The following is a 16,215-nucleotide window of genomic DNA, read 5'->3' as shown; positions in this document are numbered from 1 at the left end:
AGGTAAGTTTAACCAGGGGTTAAATGATAATACAGCAAAGTTGAAATCCATAAAAATATATAATTTTATACCCCTTTCAGACGCAGGCACCTCAGAGCGGTTGGGTAGGCTGTATGGTGGTTTCAGCCAGATGGATTTAGGACTGCGCCGGTCACCACAGAGCGTGCAGAGGTACTCTTTATTTAACTGATGTAGCTGGCAAGGTAACTACTGTTTGACTTAACAGAAGAAGAAGAAAAATGTTCCCAGAGCTGAGCTAGTAGTGTAACTGACATGTAATGTTCGCTAATGTTTCATCCCCTCTTGACTGAAGTTCAGTCTGAAGTGAATGAGCTAAGCTAGCTAGTAGCTGCTGGAGGCTAGAGCTGAACTGGCTATCTGTCAGGTAGTTAGTTGTGTGTGTGGAACAGTTGTGTGTGTTTCAACAGAAGTAAATGAACTTGTCTCGTTTTCGTCAGTGGGTGTACCATTGGAGCTAGCCAAAAGGCATTTCCAATCTATAATGTTTGCCCCAATCAGTCAGTATAGAAATGTAACGTTATTGATCTGTCAGCTTCCTCACAGCTAATTTCCTACTTTTCACATAGACACGGTACTGACAGCTCTACAGGCGTCACTGTCTTGGTGCACAGTCAGTACGCAACACTATGCTCATCATGTCTTAGCTGGATGAGATGGTGACAGGTGTCCCTGCGGGGTCAGACAGCCAGGGAAGACCAGTCTGAATTTTGCAGTATATTGTGACAATCAGTGGATGGATATAACATTCCATCTTGAGTTGATGGGTAGACTACAGTCTGGGATCTGGGGATAATGGTAATTTCAATTATTGAACCATTGATTCTATTCTTGGATAATATAATGTATAAACGTACACCAAGGTAATTCTTTGTTATGCCTCATCTGAGCAGGATCAGATGGTGACCGGGGTCTCATCAGGGTCAGGCAGCCAGAGAAGACCAGTCTGTGGTGGAGCTGAGGGGAACTTTTGTAGATGCAATACTTTACTATCTCTGTGCAGCGAACACTGGACAAGCAAGAAGCTGCATGCTATTTTAAGAGTCTCACAAACCTCAAGTTGATTTCCAAACTGTATCAAGGGTTGATAGAGGCTTTTCCTGATGACACACAACAAGTAAAACAAAAATGTGAGGAAGACCTGGGAGACGCTATTGATGATAATGAATGGATAGAGATATGTTAGAATTCCCAGTCATGGAGATGGTTATAAGAATAAACTATAGCATTTATAGCGGCTAAGAAATGCATTGCTATTAATTTGAAGGATGGTTATCCTCCCAAAATGTTACAATGGATGGCAGAAATGTCCATTTCTGATTTAATTTATTACCAGATTAATGGCACACTGTGCAACTTTCATAAGGTCTGGATGCCTTATATGGAATACTGTACGACAAAGGAGTCTGTACTGAAAACGGGCCCACGTCAAGGGAGATACCTATTTAGGCAATCCCTAGCTGCTGGGCTGCTCAGTCCTGGCACTGGGGGTCTGTTGTACTGTCGGTTGTCACTCTGACCTTGGTCTAACACACCTGAAACCAATAATGAATGTTTCACTAAGATCCTAAAGCTGAGTGGGGTGTGTTGGGTTGGGGCGATGTAGGGCGGTGAACCCCTAGGGGCAGGACGAGGCGACCCAGCTATATTGTGTGCAAGTATAAAGAGCTCTACAGTACTATTAGGCCTACGATATGATTTACAGTGCCCTCAGTAATTATTCTTCTTTTGGCTCAATGCTCAAAGTTTGGATTTGAAATCAAACAATGACTACGAAGTTAAAGTGCAATTGTAAATATACTTAAGTATCAAAAGTAAAAGTATAAATAATTTCAAATTCCTTATATTAAGCAAAGAAGACGGCTCCATTTTCTTGATTACATTTTTTACAGATAGCCAGGGGTACACTCCAACACATAATTTACAAGCGTTGCATTTGCGTTTAGTGAGTCTGCCAGATGGTAGTAGGGATGACCACGTGTTCTCTTCATAAGTGTGTGAAATTGGACCATTTCCCTGTCCTGCTAAGCATTCAACATGTAATGTTTACTTTTGGGAGTCGGGGAAAATATATGGAGTAAAAAGTACATTGTTTTCTTTAGGAATGTAGTGAAGTAAATGTAAAAAAAATAATGTAAATAGTAATGTACAGATACCCAAAAAAAACTACTTACAGTGAGTAGTACTTTAAAGTATTTTTACTTAAGTGCTTTACACAACTGATTTGTTGAATTGTGAGGCGGCAGGTAGCCTAGTGGTTAGAGCAGTATATTGTGACAATCACTAATCGAAAGGTTGCTAGATCGAATCCCCGAGCTGACAAGGTAAAAATCTGTTGTTCCGCCCCTGAACAAGGTAGTTAACCTACAGTTCCTAGGCCGTCATTGTAAATAAGAATTTGTTCTTAACTGACTTGCCTAGTTAAATACAAATTGTTTGTCAATTTCTCAGAGATTGTTACTACATTCAAAATGTGATAGGAACAACTTCCATCTGTCTGCTACAAATTGGTATAACTACACTCAAAAAATTAGGGGTTCTTCTAAGATCCCCAAAGTTCTTTGGAGAACCTTTGGGTTCTTGGCACTGAACATGGCCCCCTTCCAAGGACCCCTTCCAAGAACCCCATTGGAGGTAGTTGGTGGGGAATCTTGCAGGAACCTAACTGCCCAACTGAAACATTTGAATTTGAAAGAACAGCAGGTCTCGGCACTTACCCTAAATTGAGGAGGTCGTTACATTTCAGTTAAGTTTTGTCCCCATATGATCTAAATTGATATTGTTTCATGATGATACCATCTATCTTTTCATATTTCTGCCCGTCTTTCTAAAACAGAAAATGGACACAATTCAATGGATATCAATCAACAGAGGTAATAAGAATATGTTGACGGCTAGCTGTATTGAGTGCAGATGACTGAACTGCTCACTTTGGTGTCTGTGTCTGCAGGTATATAGACGAGGAGGCGTACAAAGGTATGTCTATTGGTATGTTATGCAGATCACATTTACCCTCCTCCTCCCTTACCTCTTCAATTAATATCCCAGAGGCCTCTACATTATGGACAAGGTATGTGTATTAAAACCATTATCAAAACACTTTTTTTTTCATTCACATTCACCACGAAGACCAAGGTGTGAATGCTGTTTTGTTAAATATCTGTATAATAAAAATTGTTGACATACCCTCCCTACAACCTGAAAAAAAATAACCCCTTTCACTGGATCCTCAAAGAACCTTTTGAGGTTAATTTCTTTAACTACCCCCTTATTATTATCATATTATTAATAATATGCATAAAAATAAACAATATTTTAGTTGTCAGTGTTAATGATTTCAGTGGCAAAGCAGAATGAAAAAAGATCCAAATATGAGGTAAACTCCCAGCAGAGCCCCAAGTCAAATTGGTGTTTCCTCTGGCGTGTTGATGATAATGTATTGATGTTCTCTGTATCTATAGCCAGAATGATTTTGTAGTGAATGGTGACTTAACAGGTTTCCTGTTATATTCATCAGAGGTGTAGGGAGGGTGAAGTCTGAATCCAAAATTGTTTTATTATACAGATGATTAACAAAACATGCACACGACAGTATTCATACCTTGGTTTTTGTGGTTATGTGAATGAAAAAAACTGTTTTGATAATGGTTTTAATACACATACCTTGTCCATAACAGTATGGCTTATGGGATATTCATTGAAGAGGGAAGGGAGGAGGAGGGTAAATGTGATCTGCATAATAACAAACCAATACCAATTGACATACCTTTGTTTGCCTCCTTGTCTGTATACCTACAGACACAAAAGTGACCAGTTCAGGCATCTGCACCCAATACAGCTAGCCTTCAACATATTCTTATAGCCTACATATTCTTACCTCTTTGTTGATTGATATCCATTGAGTTGTGTCCTTTTTCTGTTTTCGAAAGATTTGCACAAATATGAAAAGATAAATGGTATTGTCATAAAACAATATCAATTTAGATCATATAAGGGACAAACCTTACCTTAAATTGAAGAGATCTTTACTTTTTTTCAGTTAAGTGTCTGCACCTGCTGTCTGTTTTAAAATTCAAATCCAAATGTTTCAGTTGGGCAATTAGGTTCCTGCAAGAACCCCCACCAACTAAGGAGGTTCCTTGATGAACCCCACCGCCTATGGGGTTCTTGGAAGAACCTTTTGGGGGCAATTTCCAGTGCCAAGAACCCTAGGGTTCTTCAACGAACTTTGGGGATCTTAGAAGAACGCTTGTTGAACCCATATTTTTTTTTTTTTTTGTGTACTTTGAAGTTTGTTAAATACCATGACTTACCAATACAGTTAGTAGAAAGAAAACACATCTAGCTACCAGAAAAAAAAGCACATCAATCAGCAACATTTGTTGTAATCTACTTTTTGAAAAGGTACAGACTCTTCTGATGCAGCACTTTTTAAAAAATTGTCTGAACGGTTAAACACTTTGATGTTTGGAACAACTTCAAATGTGACATTTGAGAAACGTGGATGAACGTCTCATTGTGATGTGAAACTGTGAGAGCTGGTAGAAAGAATCACTATGTAAAGTCTAATGCAGAGGAGGAACAGTCTATTATTGTGGGGTCTAAAGCGATTCTCCAGTAGTTGTGTATACTTTTTAGCCAGCCGTTGCGAAAGTAGTGCTCAAGAGCCAAAAGTGGTCCCAGAAAATTGCATACTACATCACATATGTACACAACGTCATTGCTCTCTCTCTCTCTCTTGCCACTTGCTAGCTGTCACTCAAATGGCAAGGGGCTGAAGCTCATTAGCTAGAACTCTAATTGCTAGGGGGCTTGCCCACGTGTGGGGAAAATTTGATTTGTTGGCTCCCTTGGCAACCTCTTGCCTCACGATGGTGACGTCATAAAGCATACTGTATAACTAATGACAGGCAGTGTGATTGGTTATCATTGTGATTCTCATGTGCTTGATGGTAAAGTTGAAGACTAAAAATAAGAACTTTATTTTCCCCGCAAGGGAACTTAGTTTTGGAGTGGTTCAGAAAATAAATAAATAACATAAACATAGTAGGTTAGGCTACACCTCAGCTACACAGCAGCTACCAGGGCGTGCTCTCAGAGCATGTACAGAAAGACTGGCAGGGATCTTAACAGTAATTTTCAACCTCTCCTTGTCCCAGTCTATAATCCCCACATGTTTTAAGATGACCACCATTATTCCTGTTCCCAAGAACTCTAAGGCTTCATGTCACAATGACTACCGCCCTGTAACAGTCAACGTCTGTAATCATGAAGTGCTTTGAGAGGCTGGTTATGGCACACAGCAACTTCCTCTTCCCAGAAACCCTAGACCCACTCCAATTTGCATACCGCTCCAACAGATCCATAGACGACGCAATCTCAATTGCACTCCACACTGCCCTCATCCACCTAGATACTAAGAATACATATGTGAGAATGCTGTTCATTGACTACAGTTCAGTGTTTGTCCACACACTTATTGTCCACTCCAAGCTCGTCAACAAGCTTAGGACTCTGGGACTGAACACCTCCCTCTGCAACTGGATCCTGGACATCCCGAAGGGCCGACCTCAGGTAGTGAGGGTAGGCAACATCACATCTGCCATGCTGACCCTCAACACGGGGGCCCCACAGGGGTGTGTGCGTTGTCCCCTCCTGTACTTCATGTTCACCCAGGACTGAGTGGCCATGCACGAATCCAACACCATCATCAAGTTTCCTGACGACACAACGGTGGTAGGCCTGATCACCGGCGACAATGAGATGGCCTACAGGGAGGAGGAGGTAAGTGACCTTACAGGGTGGAGCCCGGGACAACGATCTCTCCCTCAACTTTAGTAAGTCCAAGGAGCTGATGGTGGACTACAGCATTGGCCCTCAAATCCCCCACTGCCTGCTATGGCAAAAAACAATTTTTTACTTCACATTTATTTAACCAGGTAGGCTAGTTTAGAACAAGTTCTCCTTTACAACTACAACCTGGCCAAGAATAAAGCAAAGCAGTTCGACACATACAACAACACAGAGTTACACATGGAATAAACAAACATACAGTCAATAATACAGTAGAAAAGGTCTATATACAGTGTGTGCAAAAGAGGTAAGGCAATAAATAGGCCAAGGTGGTGAAGTAATTACAATATACCAATTAAACACTGTAGTGATTGATGTGCAGAAGATGAATGTGCAAGTAGATATACTGGGGTGCAAAGGAGCAAAGTAAATAAATACAGTATGGGGATGAGGTAGTTGGATGGGCTATTTACAGATGGGCTATGTACAGGTGGAGTGATCTGTGAGCTGCTCTGACAGTTGGTGCTTAAAGCTAGTGAGGAAGATATGAGTCTCCAGCTTCAGTGATTTTTGCAGTCCGTTCCAGTCATTGGCAGCAGAGAACTGGAAGGAAAGGCAGCCAAAGGAGGAATTGGCTTTGGGGGTGACTAGTGAGATATACCTGCTGGAGCGAGTGCTACGGGTGGGTGCTGCTATGGTGACCAGTGAGCTGAGATAAGGCGGGGCTTTAACTAGCAGAGACTTGTAGATGACCTGGAGCAAGTGGGTTTGGCGATGAGTATGAAGCGAGGGCCAGCCAACGAGAGTGTACAGGTCGCAATGGTGGGTAGTATATGGGGCTTTGGTGACAAAACAGATGGCACTGTGATAGACTGAATCCAATTTGTTGAGTAGAGTGTTGGAGGCTATTTTGTAAATGACATCACAGAAGTCGAGGATCGGTAGGATGGTCAGTTTTACGAGGGTATATTTAGCAGCATGAGTGAAGGGTGCTTTGTTGCGAAATAGATGGTTAATGTGAGTCTGGAAGGAGAGTTTACAGTCTAACCAGGCACCTAGGTATTTGTAGTTGTCCACGTATTCTAAGATAGAACCGTCCAGAGTAGTGATGCTGAACGGGCGGGCAGGTGCGGGCAGCGATCGGTTGAAGAGCATGCATTTAGTTTTACTTGCATTTAAGAGCAGTTGGAGGCAATGGAATGAGAGTTGTATGGCATTGAAGCTCGTCTAGAGGTTAGTTAACACAGTGTCCAAAGAAGGGCCAGAAGTATACAGAATGGTGTCGTCTGCGTAGAGGTGGATCAGAGAATCACCAGCAGCAAGAGCGACATCATTGATGTATACAGAGAAGAGAGTCGGCTCGAGAATTAAACCCTGTGGCAACCCCATAGAGACTGCCAGAGGTCCGGACAACAGGCCCTCTGATTTGACACACACATCTGTTTGTTAACTTGGCTTTCGCAAACCTTAGAAAGGCAGGGTAGGATAGATATAGGTCTGTAGCAGTTTGGGTCTAGAGTGTCTCCCCTTTGAAGAGGGGGATGATCGCGGTAGCTTTCCAATCGTTGGGAATCTCAGACGATACGAAAGAGAGGTTGAACAGGCTAGTAATAGGGGTTGCAACAATTTCAGCAGATCATTTTAGAAAGAGAGGGTCCAGATTGTCTAGCCCGTCTGATTTGTAGGGGTCCAGATTTTGCAGCTCTTTTAGAACATCAGCTATCTGGATTTTGGTGAAGGAGAAATAGGGGAGGCTTGGGCGAGTTGCTGTGGGGTTGCCGGGCAGTTGACCGGAGTAGCCAGGTGGAAAGCATGGTGGAAAAATGCTTATTGAAATTCTCAATTATAGTGGATTTATTGGTGGTAAGTGTTTCCTAGGGTTCCAGAACTTTTTTGAGTTTGTGCTAGAGGATGCAAATTTCTGTTAGAAAACGCTAGCCTTAACTTTCCTAACTGCCTGTATATATTGGTTCCTAACTTCCCTGAAAAGTTGCATATCACGGGGGCTATTCATTGCTAATGCAGTACACCACAGGATGTTTTTTGTGCTGGTTAAGGACAGTTAGGTCTGGAGTGAACCAAGGGCCATATCTGTTCCTGGTTCTACATTTTTTGAATGGAGCATGCTTATTTAATATGGTGGGGAAAGCACTTTTAAAGAATAACCAGGCATCCTCTACTGACGGGATGAGGTCAATATCATTCCAAGATACCCCGGCCAGGTCGATTAGAAAGGCCTGCTCACTGTAGTGTTTTAGGGAGCGTTTTACATTGATGAGGGGTGGTCGTTTGAGTGCAGACCAATTACGGAGGCAGGCAGTGATGGCTGAGATCTTGGTTGAAAACAACAGAAGTGTATTTGGAGGGCAAGTTGGTTAGGATGATATCTACGAGGGTGTCCGTGCTTACGGATTTGGGGTTGTACCTAGTAGGTTCATTGATCATTTGTGTGAGATTGAGGGCATCAAGCTTAGATTGTAGGATGGCCGGGGTGTTAAGCATGTCCCAGTTTAGGTCCCCTAGCAGCACGAGCTCTGAAGATAGATGGGGGGCAATCAATTCACATATGGTGTCCAGGGCACAGCTGGCGGCAGAGCGTGGTGTATAGCAAGCGGCAACGGTGAGAGACTTGTTTCTGGAAAGGTGGATTTTTAAAAGTAGAAGCTCGAATTGTTTGGGTACAGACCTGGATAGTAAGACAGAACTCTGCAGGCTATCTCTGCAGTAGATTGCAACTCTGCCCCCTTTGGCAGTTCTATCTTGGCGGAAAATGTTATAGTTAGGGATGGAAATTTCAAGGTTTTTGGTGGTCTTTCTAAGCCATGATTCAGACATGGCTAAGACATTCGGGTTGGCAGACTGTGCTAAAGCAGTGAAAAAAACAAACTTAGGGAGGAGGCTTCTAATGTTAACATGTATGAAACCAAGGCTTTTACGATTATAGAAGTCAACAAATGAGTGCGACTAGGGAATAGGAGTGGGGCTAGGCACTGCAGGTCTTGGATTAACCTCTACATCACCAGAGGAACAGAGGAGGAGATGGATAAGGGTACAGCAATAGCACTTCCCTTGATCATCTTACACTACAGAGGGTAGTGCGGACAGTACTGGGGCTGAGCTCCCTGCCATCCAGGACCTCTATATCAGGCGGTTTGAAAGGAAGGCCCGGAAAATCATTAAAGACTCCAACCACCCAAGCCATAGACTGTTCTCTCTGCTTCCACATGGCAAGCGTTACCAGTGCATTGTCTGACACCAATAGGCTGCTGAACAGCTTCTATCCCCATGCCAAAATGATTGCTTAATAGCTAACAATATGCACTGTCTCTATGCACACTCACAGGGCCCTACACACTTACGCACACTGACAATCCAACACACATACAAACACTCACTCCATCATTTGCTCACACACATACTGACTCTACACACATCCACTCACATACAATCATCATATACGCTGCTGGTACTCTTCAATCATCAAGTTTGAAATACAAACAAGTGCATTTTTAAGGTGAGCAATTACAATGTCCTACTAAGTTAAAGATGAGACTGCATGTAAAAAAGAAAGGAAATGTGTGAAGTTGTATTCAGACTGGGTGTGAGGTTGAACAGTGATAAAAGAGGTGGAGAACATGTGAAAAGAGAACGAGACAGTGAGAGCAAGATAAATAGAGAGGAAAAGAAGGAGAGAAAGATGTGAAATTCTCTATCAGGTATAGCAGATAAACTGTCAGACCTTTTGAGTCTAACATGCCAGAGATAAGACAGCTGTTCTCAGAGCAGGTTTTAGTCTTCAATGTATTACACACTTACCTCTCTTATTTTCTCCACCGCGGTGGATACAATATAGACAATGACCAGCCACTCCTGAGTGCTGGGCCGGTCCTCCATCTTCACCAGAACAGTGTAGGAGAACAGCATGAGAAAGGCCAGGTAAGACATCTAGACCACACAGTGAAAAAGCATCAGCTCATGGACCAGAGTGAGAACGTCACCAAGACACAGGGATCTAAGTGAGTCTAATCACTGTCATTCGTGTCAGACTGAGGAATATCTTCAACAAAAGGTCTTTGTATAATACGCATTTCCTGAGGCGTAGAAGAGTATAATGATTCCCCCCCCCACCCCCCCTCAACATATTGCAAACTGTATGGGAGAAATGACCGTGATTAACAGAAGTGGGGTGCTGCTAGCTCACCGTGTGGAACATGAACTTGACGACCGGAGTGTTGTAGAACTCGTACAGCCTCCTGGTCCAGAAGAGACACAGGGTGGTAACGGGTATGACTGTGTCAGCTTCGGGGTCTGAGATCCTCTCCCAGCATGCTGACCCCTTCTCCACATCCTGGCCCTCCTTCAGAGCACCACGAGAGAACATGGCCACGTTCATTAGGGCACACATCAAGAAAACGCTTTGCAACGGAAATCAATAATGAGAAAAGTCCCTCCCTGTTTCAGTCCATTTCCTACCATTTGATGTCTAATAAAAACGACTCCGGTATCAACATTTGCATCAATCTCACATTAGAATAGCAACCTAGAAGGATTTGAAGGACTGAAGTTCAGAGAGACTGGTGTTCGGTGTACATTTTGGCACCTTAGTTACTGTATGCCCCTCCTGGGCTGCCTCTGGTCTCCCCGTGTCCCAAATAAACTGCAAAGCCTCCTGGGACTGGGGCACATGGGACATTTCCGCCTGGCTCTTAAAGTCTAGTAGCAGGATGGCAGGGGGCATGAGGATGCTCAGGATGATCTGACACACACAAGATTGAGACACATAAACAAAAATCTAATCTGAGGGGTAACTGTTAGAACAGTACAACATCGACTGATATTACTACACTAATAATATTTATAGACTAATAGACTTATTAATAGACTAATGGACATAAGAACACACTTGAACTAATGCTTATTTATGCAGTCATTCAATCTTATCATGGAAAGAACATTGAGGTGCACTGGTTTTACATTACTTTCCAGGATCTTAAAAGGAGACAAGGTGCCTAGAACACAGAAACTGTTGGCCTTTGGGCTAGATACAGCACATGAACTGATTTAATGCGATCTGTGGTTGTCTTAGTAAGTACGGCTTGTGGCTTTTGAGGGCAAGGCAATACCGGGTGGCCCTCCAGACCTTGTTGAAGACAAAATTAGTTTGAGACCCTCACTTTGAACCAGGAGTTCTTCCTCATGTTGAGGCGGCCGGTCCACAGGTCAGTGAGCAGCATCTGGGTGCAGGAGTGGGAGACGAAGGGGCGGAGCCGGGAGGACACGGCCATCTGCAGGCAGGTGAAGTGGCTCCAGGCCTCCATCTCCGAGGTCAGCAACTTCATGGCCATGCGCTCGTTCTGCCTGAAGGCATTGTCCAGCACGTCTACAGCCAGTTGACCAAAGTCCCTGCGGCCAACCATGCCACCACACACGAACATTGATAAACACAGACCGGGAAAACACACACTCATAAACATAGTAATATACACACACAACCACAAAAGTCCACTCTGCAGAAACAACATACACAAAACCCCAGAGACACACTACTACTAAACAAACATTTCAAGATGTGTACAAGGAAAGACTGACAGCGAGTAGGTTTTGAGTTGCTCCGCTGTGGTGTCATCCATGTTGCTTTGCTTAGCCTCGTGGGCCATGGCGCGGTACAGCTTACAAGCCACAGTAGCTCGGACCATGGCCTCCTCCCCATGCTGCCACAGGAACAGCGCCATCTGCTGGCGCCTCTGCAGCACGGCCCAAACAAACAGGTCGTTGAAGTTGAACACTACCAGAGAAGAGTCGCCCAGCTTGGAGCTCTGCTGCTGGGCTTCCTTCGGGTCCCTGGGGACCATGGATCTCTCCTGCAGAGAAAGGAGGGAGGGGAGAGGCGGACAGCCAATGAGAACACTAATGCACATGGGGTATTTGTAGTCACAGAATATACTAGCAATCAATAGCCTGTGTGTGTGTTTCAGTGTGTGAGTGGAGACAAGTGTCTTCAAAAGACTGCATTTGCAGGTGAAAAGTTAGCTTGTCCCAGATCTCTCACAGACCTTGCGTTTGTAGGGCTGAGCAGTGTGGAAGACAGGTTTGCATGGCGGACTGTTGTTAGGGCTTTGGGGTGGGTGAAGGGTGCAGGCTTCCCTGTTTGGTCCGGGGTCCTGAACTATCCTGTCCAGTCCAGTGTCCTGGAAATGATACCCACTCAAATCAGTGCAAAGTGAAATGTACACCAGGTTACATTTCAAAATAAAACATAACATACAAAAATGAATACGGCTATATTATTGGTGTCCATTTTTACAACTGCTTGACGGCCAAGGGTGATATCTTGCGCTGCGTGTACTGTATACAGACATTTAACATGGGCTGTGTTATAGACCAACTAGTCACACTGCATGCAACATTCAATGGCTGTGTGCCATGCTATCGACTGAGTAGTGGGGCTACACATTACTATGGTTGTGTTCCTCTGCCAAGACGTTGCTGACGCATGCCAGATCTTACAACACCTGGATAGGTATTATATGTAGGCTGATGAAAAACTTGAAATATCCTTATTCATGTCACTGAGGGAGAGAGGGGAATGTAGAACGTGTACATTCTGTCAGAATATTATATTGCTAGACATTAGGGATCCTATGGAAGGAGAATGGCCACAGTCTGGTACAAGTCACGACAGCCGTGAGTTGAGGAGAAGTGGGGAATTTGGACATAGGTCAGATGAAGTGAGGAAGAACAGATATCACTAAAGTTATGTCCAGCACAGAGGTGTATTGGCTGTTCAGAGATGTAAGGAGGAGACTCAACATAGAAGGAAGGGTTAAATACCAGGGCTTGTATGAATATATCTTGGTCTGTTCAGCTGTCTGACCCTTTGGGGGAATAAACTTGGTTTGAGCTTTAACAATTGTGGGTGAGTTTCTACTCAGTTCATTTAGAACCTGACAAGGCCAATCAGCTAACCACATCCACACTGAGTATACAACACCTGTTCTTTCCATGACATAGACTGACCAGGTGAACCCAGGTGAAAGCTATGATTCCTTATTGATGTCACCTGTTAACTCCACATCAATCAGTGTAGATGAAAGGGAGGAGACCGGATAAATAACAATTTTTAAGCCTTGAGACAATTGAGACATGGATTTTGTATCTGTGCCATTCAGAGGGTGAATGGGCAAGACAAAAGTGCCTTTGAACGGGTTATGGTAATAGGTGCCAGGCCCAGGTGCACCGGTTTGTGTCATGAACTGCAATGCTGCTGGGTTTGTCACACTCAACAGTTTCCTGTGTGTATCAAGAATGGTCCACCACTCAAAAAAACATCCATCCAACTTCACACAACTGTGGGAAGCATTGGAGTCAACATGGGCCAGAATCCCTTGGGGAACACTTTCAATATGCCCAGACAAATTGAGGCTGTTCTGTGGGCAAAAGGGAGGGGTGCAACTCAATATTAGGAAGGTTCCTAATGTTTTGAATACTGGTTGATGCATGCAACGTCTGAGCAGAGGAACACAACCTATATCGTATGATGCGGTCAGTTTATAGGACTTAGGTTAAACACCTATCCAGACGCTGTGACATCTGGCAGGCAAATGAAAATGAAACGCGACCATGGTCACTTACCATGCAGTGGGTATGTAAGTGGTTATAGTAGGCCCGGAAGTGTTTCCGTGTGTATGTGCTCCGATAGGCTCCTCCTATCAGATACTCAATCACCTGCCCCACGTCTATGAGGGAGACTCTGTATCCTTTGGGTATATGGTTCTACACACAAATGCGCACACACACGCACAAAAACACACGCGCACACACACATAAATATTTCCACACACAAATACTATAGAAACACACATAGGAAAACCTTACATTTTCCCCAATGTTGCATGTTCAACCGTATTCACCTGTTTCACATCTTCCACAAGGTGATGGAGGAAATTGTCTGTTGGTCCCTGTTGCTATAAAAAATGATGACATGTCATGTCTTCATTATCCACAATCAACTCAGAAACAACCAAATGCCAACCAGAATAATACTTAAATGGCTAGTTATCTGGATTATAATACATTTGTTCCTACGGAAAGAAGTGGTAGACCAGACCATTTTAACTTTCAGAAAACAAACTTCCACAATTTTATATGATCATATATGGTGTGACTTGTCTCCTTATGGAGCTACATCATTTAAAAAGTTCTGAATTATTGAATATGGTTTATAACTGGAAAGATCATCCACAGCTGGACTCATGACAAAGAGCTATGTGATCAACAAAACATTTTCAAACAGTGGGAAAACCAAACAACCAAAGAGACACTTACACTGTATTACTGTGATTGCAAAAGAAACCACTGCTATGGCAAATATGGTATATGAGTAAGCTAACAGCCAATGTACTGTCAATATGAAAACACAGAATTGCTTCTTTATGTACAGCATACACTATATTGTAACTCGTAAATACAGAGCTGAAAAGGCGATAAGAGAGAAAGTGATTAAGTCATTACCGTGTTATAGAGCTCTTCCAGACGTGAAACGGTCAGGAAGCGGTTCATGGTCATACCGTTGTCGATCAACAGTTTGACAAAGCCAACCCGGTCCATGATGAGAGCATCCAGCATGGCCTGCTCCAACGAGCCAACCTGACAGACAACAGCCACCACCATCAAGCATGACTGTCATACCATCAAACACAGCAGTTCCATTTAACTTTCTGAATACAAAAAAAAACAAAAAAGAATCAACATAAAATCAACGACACTGGGCAGCTTTGCCCTGGCTGCCTCCTTGTCTGTGTTACCTGCCAGTACTGGCCGTACACTTGGATGTGTTTGTTAGCCACGTCTGCTCTGTCCCAAGCCAGAGCCGTACCGAGCTGCTCCGCTGGAGATGACTTGGTACCTGTCAATTGTCACAAAATCTGTTAACGACTGTGGGCCGATCCTAACGCAACATCCGCCCTGCCTAACTCACAATTTTAAAGATCACGTGTAGATTTATTGGACATTGGTGTGAACTCATATTTCAAGTTAGGATATTCAGCCCTGAGAACACATAGAACAGGCACGACTAGGGCTGTTATGGTGACCGTATTACCGCTCACCGGCAGTGATTCCATGCGACTGTTAAGTCACAGTCTCCTCCAAGCTCTGATGCTGCTGATGATCATTAGTAACTTGCTAACTGCTTGGTATTCAGCACTCTATTGTCCCTCTAATCACTCTGACCCATCCAATAGTCAATGCAATTCCGTGAGAAAACAATGTTTTGATGGCCTCTATTAAAATGAGGAGGATCCCCTCAGCTTTCTATAGGCTAGGCCAACTATATTTATTTCTAAACTCTCCTAATATTAAGCACATTGTTTCTCTTTACAACAGGTGTACAGCCTACCTGGCTGGCATGAAAACGAACCATGGGAAAAATGTCATCCATTCCCTATTTAAGAGCATAAATTATATGTATTTTTTCCCCTGCCCCTGTTTCGAAACAGGTGCATGATAATGGTAAATTCGAAATCAAAACAAATTTCACAGATGTATTATTTAGTATAAACTCAGCAAAAAAAGAAACGTCCTCTCACTGTCAACTACGTTTATTGTCAGCAAACTTAACATGTGTAAATATTTGTATGAACATAACAAGATTCAACAACTGAGACATAAACTGAACAAGTTCCACAGACATGTGACTAACAGAAATGGAATAATGTGTCCCTGAACAAATTGGGGGTTAAAATCAAAAGTAACAGTCAGTATCTGGTGTGGCCACTAGCTGCATTAAGTACTGCAGTGCATCTCCTCCTCATGGACTGCACTAGATTTGCCAGTTTTTGCTGTGAGATGCTACCCCACTCTTCCACAAAGGCACCTGCAAGTTCCTGGGGGGAATGGCCCTAGCCCTCACCCTCCGATCCAACAGGTCCCAGACGTGCTCAATGGGATTGAGATCCGGGCTCTTCGCTGGCCATGGCAGAACACTGACATTCCTGTCTTGCAGGAAATCACGCACAGAACGAGAAGTATGGCTGGTGGCATTGTCATGCTGCAGGCTCATGTCAGGATGAGCCTGCAGGAAGGGTACCACATGAGGAATGTCTTCCCTGTAACACACAGTGTTGAGATTGCCTACAATGACAACAAGCTCAGTCCGATGATGCTATGACACATCACCCCAGACCATGACGAACCCTCCACCTCCAAATCGATCCTGCTCCAGAGTACAGGCATCGGTGTAACGCTCATTCCTTCGACAATAAACGCAAATCCGACCATCACGCCTGGTGTGACGACCCTCCCACTCTGTCTGCCGTATTCTTTCTCTGCTCGTTTTCCTTATTAGGATGTCGGTGGGCGGTGCCGGGAGGGTCGTCAGCGACATGGGACACACCTGTGCCCTAG

General features: G+C 43.6%; 1 protein-coding gene across 1 annotated transcript in view; it reads right to left on the bottom strand.

Moving 5' to 3' along the window:
* The window catches only part of LOC110535035 (transient receptor potential cation channel subfamily M member 7), an 80,079-nt gene that overhangs the window by 20,703 nt on the left and 43,161 nt on the right, over window positions 1-16,215 (bottom strand). The window contains exons 10-19 of the mRNA XM_036936311.1: window positions 14,616-14,716; window positions 14,323-14,457; window positions 13,722-13,775; window positions 13,444-13,584; window positions 11,865-11,999; window positions 11,401-11,672; window positions 10,986-11,214; window positions 10,412-10,567; window positions 10,013-10,168; window positions 9,628-9,756 (exon numbers count right to left, since the gene is read on the bottom strand). Coding sequence (XP_036792206.1) covers window positions 9,628-9,756; window positions 10,013-10,168; window positions 10,412-10,567; window positions 10,986-11,214; window positions 11,401-11,672; window positions 11,865-11,999; window positions 13,444-13,584; window positions 13,722-13,775; window positions 14,323-14,457; window positions 14,616-14,716 — 1,508 coding nt within the window. The remainder of the gene's footprint in view (window positions 1-9,627; window positions 9,757-10,012; window positions 10,169-10,411; window positions 10,568-10,985; window positions 11,215-11,400; window positions 11,673-11,864; window positions 12,000-13,443; window positions 13,585-13,721; window positions 13,776-14,322; window positions 14,458-14,615; window positions 14,717-16,215) is intronic.

The sequence above is a fragment of the Oncorhynchus mykiss genome, chromosome 11 (assembly GCF_013265735.2).
Source record: "Oncorhynchus mykiss isolate Arlee chromosome 11, USDA_OmykA_1.1, whole genome shotgun sequence".
Taxonomy (NCBI): Eukaryota; Metazoa; Chordata; class Actinopteri; order Salmoniformes; family Salmonidae; genus Oncorhynchus; species Oncorhynchus mykiss.
Note: the sequence above shows the minus strand (reverse complement) of the source record. Positions and strands in the feature narration are given on the sequence as shown.